The 5,875-nt window shown below is 42.0% G+C and overlaps 1 protein-coding gene across 4 annotated transcripts in view; it reads right to left on the bottom strand.

Annotated features, from left to right (window-relative positions):
- The window catches only part of Sorcs1 (sortilin related VPS10 domain containing receptor 1), a 540,204-nt gene that overhangs the window by 27,914 nt on the left and 506,415 nt on the right, over window positions 1-5,875 (bottom strand). For all 4 annotated transcript variants that reach the window (XM_031390641.1, XM_031390645.1, XM_031390644.1 and 1 more), the window contains exons 22-23: window positions 3,245-3,357; window positions 2,282-2,413 (exon numbers count right to left, since the gene is read on the bottom strand). In XM_031390641.1, coding sequence (XP_031246501.1) covers window positions 2,282-2,413; window positions 3,245-3,357 — 245 coding nt within the window. The remainder of the gene's footprint in view (window positions 1-2,281; window positions 2,414-3,244; window positions 3,358-5,875) is intronic.

Genomic DNA, 5,875 nt, shown 5'->3' on the forward strand with positions numbered 1-5,875 from the left:
TGTTATTTGTATGTATACATATACATGTTCCTAAATATGACCTACTCAGTTTGTATGTTATTTGTATGCATATTTTGTGGACTGAGCATTTAACTTTGCATAACTAATTGGCATGCTCTTCCCATAATTCTATTTAAGGAGTTTGAAAGACTACAAGTGTATGCCCCCTCTTTCTCCAGCAAGGCATCATAATCTCTTCAGAGCATGGTTGTCTCTTCTCCCTCCAGACATGGCATACCCATGTCTGTCACCCCTGAGAACTCAGAGAGAAGCAAGGGATGTAGGGCCAAGAGGGCAGAACTTGGGCCAGACTTGAGCAACTCGTCTTGGGATGGCAAGGCGTGATCTTGATGAGGCCACTGAGGGCAAGAGGGCCTTCTCACACTCTCTCGAGGTCTGAAAGCAAGGCTGCTGGAGCTCTCCCAGACAGAGGGGACTTGATTAACCTGGTGGTGGCATCCTGATAAGGGGGTCAAGTGCTTCTCACTGGGAAGAATCCTCAATTTATTGCACAGACAAGATAGTCCCATTCAATTAGCATTTCTGTTCCCTCAGGGATGCTCTGAAAAGTGGCTCAGAAAACAGAGCCAGGCATACTGACTGTGGCCTTTCACACCCACTCTTCAAGGACCACTGGACAGAATCCATTCTTTATTCCTACTGGGTGTTCTATACAAATTCTTTATAAGGAAGGGAGTAGAATATGAAGAGAGTGGCTATGATCAGCATTCCAGAGTTCAACTCTCACATGATGGGTTTATTTCCATTTGTATTTGTGTTTGTCTTACAAGCCTGTATATTCTGTTACATAGTTATATTGGTAGCATTGGGAATCTGCTTTAGCTTTCTCAGTGTTTCTTCTTCCTTTACATTTTTCTATGAAGAACTTCGTCCTCTGCTTTTACAATTATTAAATAGTTTGGGATGGGCTAGTCTAAAGCTCTGATCCACAGGGGGTAAAGACATCTGAAATTTTAACAGCAGTGCTCTATCTATATAACTGTAAGGATGAGGAGAAGCCTTCTCATTTGACCTACACTGGACCCAAAACAAAGGTAAACCTAGAGCTACTGGAGGTACGATCAGACAATGGGCATAAGCTTTTGAGTGGAGTTAGACTCAAGGTAACTAGAGTTTAGTTTGCTGTAGCTATCCATGCTTCCCTGTGTCCTAGCTCCATTCCTGTTCCCACATGGACACAGGGAGAGCAGATGGAGAGAAGAAAGAGGAAGTAATTTGATGACTCTTGGGATTGGTTCTGAATTTATCCTTGCCTGTACTGTATCTCTGGACCTTTTCATTAAATGAGTTCCAGAACTCACTCCTACCATTGCCTCAGTTCTTTAACTGACCAAGTCAGAGAAAAACATCAACAGACGGAACACAATAGGTCACCAGTGAGCGGCCTACTTTGTGGAATCTCAGGACATATCTTGGCCTTCTATGACAATTTCATCATTGCATTTTTTTCAACCAGGGAAACAATGTTCTCCATAATGAGGACATTAATTTATCACAGGTTCTATGTGGACACTGGGTTCACTCTGATTGAAACCCTGGGGAGCCGACAATATAATCAGTTTCCTTAATCATGTTACAACCTCTAGTGTGGTACCTTGCTTTCCATTGAAATGACAGGAGTGCCTTTTATGCTCTAAACCATCATAATTGATTCTAGCCACATTGTCACCACACTATCTTCCATTTCTTTGCTGTCCCTATTTGCTTCTCTACTTTCTGAAAGTCAATTCACAAACCATCTTACTTCGTTGGCATCAGCATTTCTTCTTCCAAAAATGTCTTTCACTACACCAGTCTTAGTTTCCTTATTCCCACATCTTGTTCTTTCCTAAAACATCTATAAACATAACTGTTACAAGTTTATTGAACATCTACTCTCTATGCCAAAGGCTCCCTTATGTTATTTCTTTAATTGACAAAAGTACCTATAGGATCAGTGAGTTTACTTAAATTATTTAACTTTTTGTCTTTGACTGTTTCCTCTCTATGATAGAACCATGATAGCAGTGACAAAGCTAGGAATCTGGCTTAGATCTCTAAGCCCGTGATCTCTTCACTATAATGTGGACCTCACTGAATGTTTACCCCATCCTAAGTGGCATGGTCTCTGAAGAAGTCACCCAGTCTCAGCTCTCTGACTAAACTGTCTACTGATTCTTATACCAGGGTTGATGGTACACCACCAGTCCTCCCAGAGCTATTCTGGTGGCTAGATTGTTTATGGGTGGGAGAAGTTTGAAATGTCTTCCGGGAACCTCACCTGCTCCAGGTCCTCAGGCGACCTTTTGTTTTCTCTGGTTCCATCTTGGTAGGGCAAAACGAAGAGCTCAGCAGCAGTGGGTAAGCCAGGTAACACTGCCACCAGGATGTGCTGGCTGGGAATCCCCGTGGCCTGTAAGATGGCAGATGGAGAATCAGTTGGAAGAAGTCACACAGGAGTGTGAGGAGTGGTGACATAGGAGCCGAGGCCTGTGTGGTGCAGGGGATAGAATGGACATCCTTGGCTCACAAGTTGAGTATTAGGAATAAGCCACTGAGGAATAAGCCACATCACTTTGTCACTACTCCAGAAAGCTTAGGGAGCTGTGGTGGCGTTGTAGGATCCCAGGCATGAGAATCAAGTCATCTAACTCAGGTTTGTAGCTTTGTCACCTGTGGCTCATGGGAGTCTAGGAGAGTTATCCTGGTTGCTTTTCCTACACAACGAGGGTACCAATTACATTCTCCTGGGACTGGGAAGGAATAAAGATTTTGTTTTTTTAAAAGAATACACAGAAATATAGCTATACACTGTGCACTATGTGCTCTTGTAGCTGTGTGCTGATAGATGTGGATCTGGACCCTGGGCTTCTCTTATTAATTATACTCACCATTGAAGACACTTAGACAGGGTTCTCTTTGCTTATTATGCAGTCACTGATTTTTCCCTTACTAATTTCCAAGTCATGAAGTCATCTGCATGACTCTCACAGATCTTCACATCCTTCTTGAAGCAGAATCAGCTTCCGGGGGTCATAACGGTTATGTGTTTCCGAGGGCTGTACTCACCCACTAATGAAGACAGGCATGCATATATGGATCACAAATGTTAAGATACTAAATTGATTAACTTTGGGCTCCAGCTCTGTCTTCTCCCTCCTTTTCTAAAGGTCTGTTCTCCATGAATCTATTCAAGGATGAGAAGAATGGTGTCTAGTGGAGAGAAGGTACTGTTTGTACTCACTTCCACCAGAGACTTTTTGATTACTCGGCTGATGTCCCTCCTCCACTCTGGGATATCAGGGTTGTATTCATCCAAATTTGGAGAAAAAGCCAAGCGAAGAGACCGAAATTCCTCTGTGGATGGAGCAGTAAGTTTATTATTGCAAGTTAAATAGCTCCACAATACAGGCTAAACATTATTTTTCATACAAATGCTTCCTTCACACACACACATAGTGACCCTTCTAGAAGAAAAGCACACTATCCTGTCCCTGTTAGCTCTTCCTTTGCTAAACTGAAGGCACAGACTCTGGCCCATACCCAGCTCTGTAACCTTTGCCCATTATCCCCAGCTCTAGGCTTTGAAATCCTGGACATTAAGTGATATGAGAGCCCTATATACATAGCAATGTTATGATGCCAGAACATATGTGTACCCTGTTCCTTTAACTGGAATGCTCATTCATCCCAGTACCTACCTACAAAAGTATTCTAAAGCTATTTAACATTTTTCCTAACCATTCTTCCTCACCATTGACATTTTAATTACATTTTGATGATACCACTGAATTGAGCATATGCTTTATCATTTTATGACTATATAGTAATTAAGAAATTACATATTTTTATTTATTGATAAAATTATCCTACTGTTAGCAGTGTTTTGCTTGTACATTTCATAGAATGGCATTTCACATTCCTTACACCAGGGTTAGTTGAGGTTCCTCTCTAGTCCCTGAGTTAGTCTTGATTCTCCAGGAAGTTATATGATGACTCAACTAACAAGACTCTTACAGAGGAATTTTCTGGGAGGACATGGGGAGCGGCTCAGAGGAGGCATGAAGAACATTAAGACCAAGGCATGCAGGACAGGAATTGGCTGGCAGAGGAAAGGGTCAGCTTTAGTACTCAGTGTCACTGTGTCATTAGCTGGCTTCTGTACCCAGAAAGTGAAGCTAAAACCCAAGGCTGGTACAAGCTTAAGATCACAGTGTCAGGGTGTATCTTTATGTCCTCAACACCTCTCCCTCACAGTGTTTGGTAGACAGAACTTGAAGATCACAGTACCCTCTCCCAAAATAGGCCAGGTGCCCCACACTGTACTTAGAATAAATGTATTTTCTTTTGACAGTCTTTTTCATCCCATATTATATGGTACAGCCTCCCTCTGCTCCCTCATGTTCTACAGTGTTTCCTGCCTGCACACCTTGTTTTGATGGGCCCTGTTGTTCCTATTGCTCCTCCATTATGCCTCTACTTTCCATAGCTGATGCTTCTACTTCCCCTATACCAAGCATGGTTGGCTCTTTCACTCAGACTCTCATTGGAGAGGCTGTTCTAAGCATGCAACCATGGAGAATATACCACTAGTTGTCTCCTTCACCATCAGATACATCTTGACTTCTTTATACTTACTGGATATTACATATGTCTATAATCTCTCAAATATATGTGTATATATTTCATCAATACATACATTTATTAATATCTGTGAGGATAGAGGTTCTGTGCTCTTGGCCTTAGGATGGTACTTAGCAACTGTAGGTTTCTAAGGGCCATGTCTGTAGCATGTAATTTGTAGTTATATATTCAATGTGTAAATGATTCCATTTCCATGGAGGCTTCATTATTTATGCATTTACTTATTTGACAATCAATTCTTGTTTCAAGCATGTCCTTGTGCTTCAGTGGTGGCTAAGTGACAATAACGAAGCCAATTATATGTGTAGGACACATAAAAGCCTATTCTTGTACATTTCTTAACAATGCTACCATGTCATCAAAAACACATGCTTTGAGGACTCTTAGATGAGAAACTGTGTACTTATGACAGGGGCTTTGCTCCAGAGACACATTTTCTGAGTCACTGGTCAACCCTGGGAACATCCCCAAGTGCTTTCTTGTGGAGAACAATTATAAGCATATAAATTAGCAGTGTGATAAACGGCAGGACCCAAGCGTCTCCTGCTTAGCTCTAACATTCCTCTCAAGGCAGAGGCTGATGTCATTCTCACTTTCTCCTTACCTCTCCCATCAAGAGGCAGTGATGTCATACATAAGGAAGAGTGTCGAGCCAAGTGAGAGGACACAAGTAGTGTGGCTTCCTCATTATCACTTATTGTGTGAAACTGTATGAGGTGAAGATAGAATGTCCTCGAAATGTTCTTCCTAAGTATTCAAATACATGTAGTAGGGTTGGAAAACAATGCCAATTAAATGGCCTTTTTTTTTGAGTTGTTAAAGGAGATGAATTTGACACACTTGCCATTTCATAAAGGCAGACCTGAGACTGGAACCTATGAAGAGAAATAAGGCAAGCTAGCTGCCCTTCCGCTCAGTCTGCTTGGTGCCCTTAGGTAAGTTAGCCTTCCTCCATGACTCCCCAACAGTTTGCCAACTGCCGTCTGGCATGATGGCCTCTCCTTTCCCTCTATTTTACTAAGTTCTGGGCAGGTATGTTCTCAGTATTTCTCAGCAGCCGCTGGCCTCTCTGTTCTCAGGGTACTCTAGAAAACTCACAACTATTGATTAGATCTCCAACCCTTTAAGAGGTAAATGCCAGACAACTTAAAAATGTAAGCCATTTATCAGAGAGTGCATACCATGTTTGTTCTTTTGTGATTGGGTTATCTCACTCAGGATGATATTCTCC

Source organism: Mastomys coucha, unplaced genomic scaffold, assembly GCF_008632895.1.
Source record: "Mastomys coucha isolate ucsf_1 unplaced genomic scaffold, UCSF_Mcou_1 pScaffold21, whole genome shotgun sequence".
NCBI classification, from domain to species: Eukaryota; Metazoa; Chordata; class Mammalia; order Rodentia; family Muridae; genus Mastomys; species Mastomys coucha.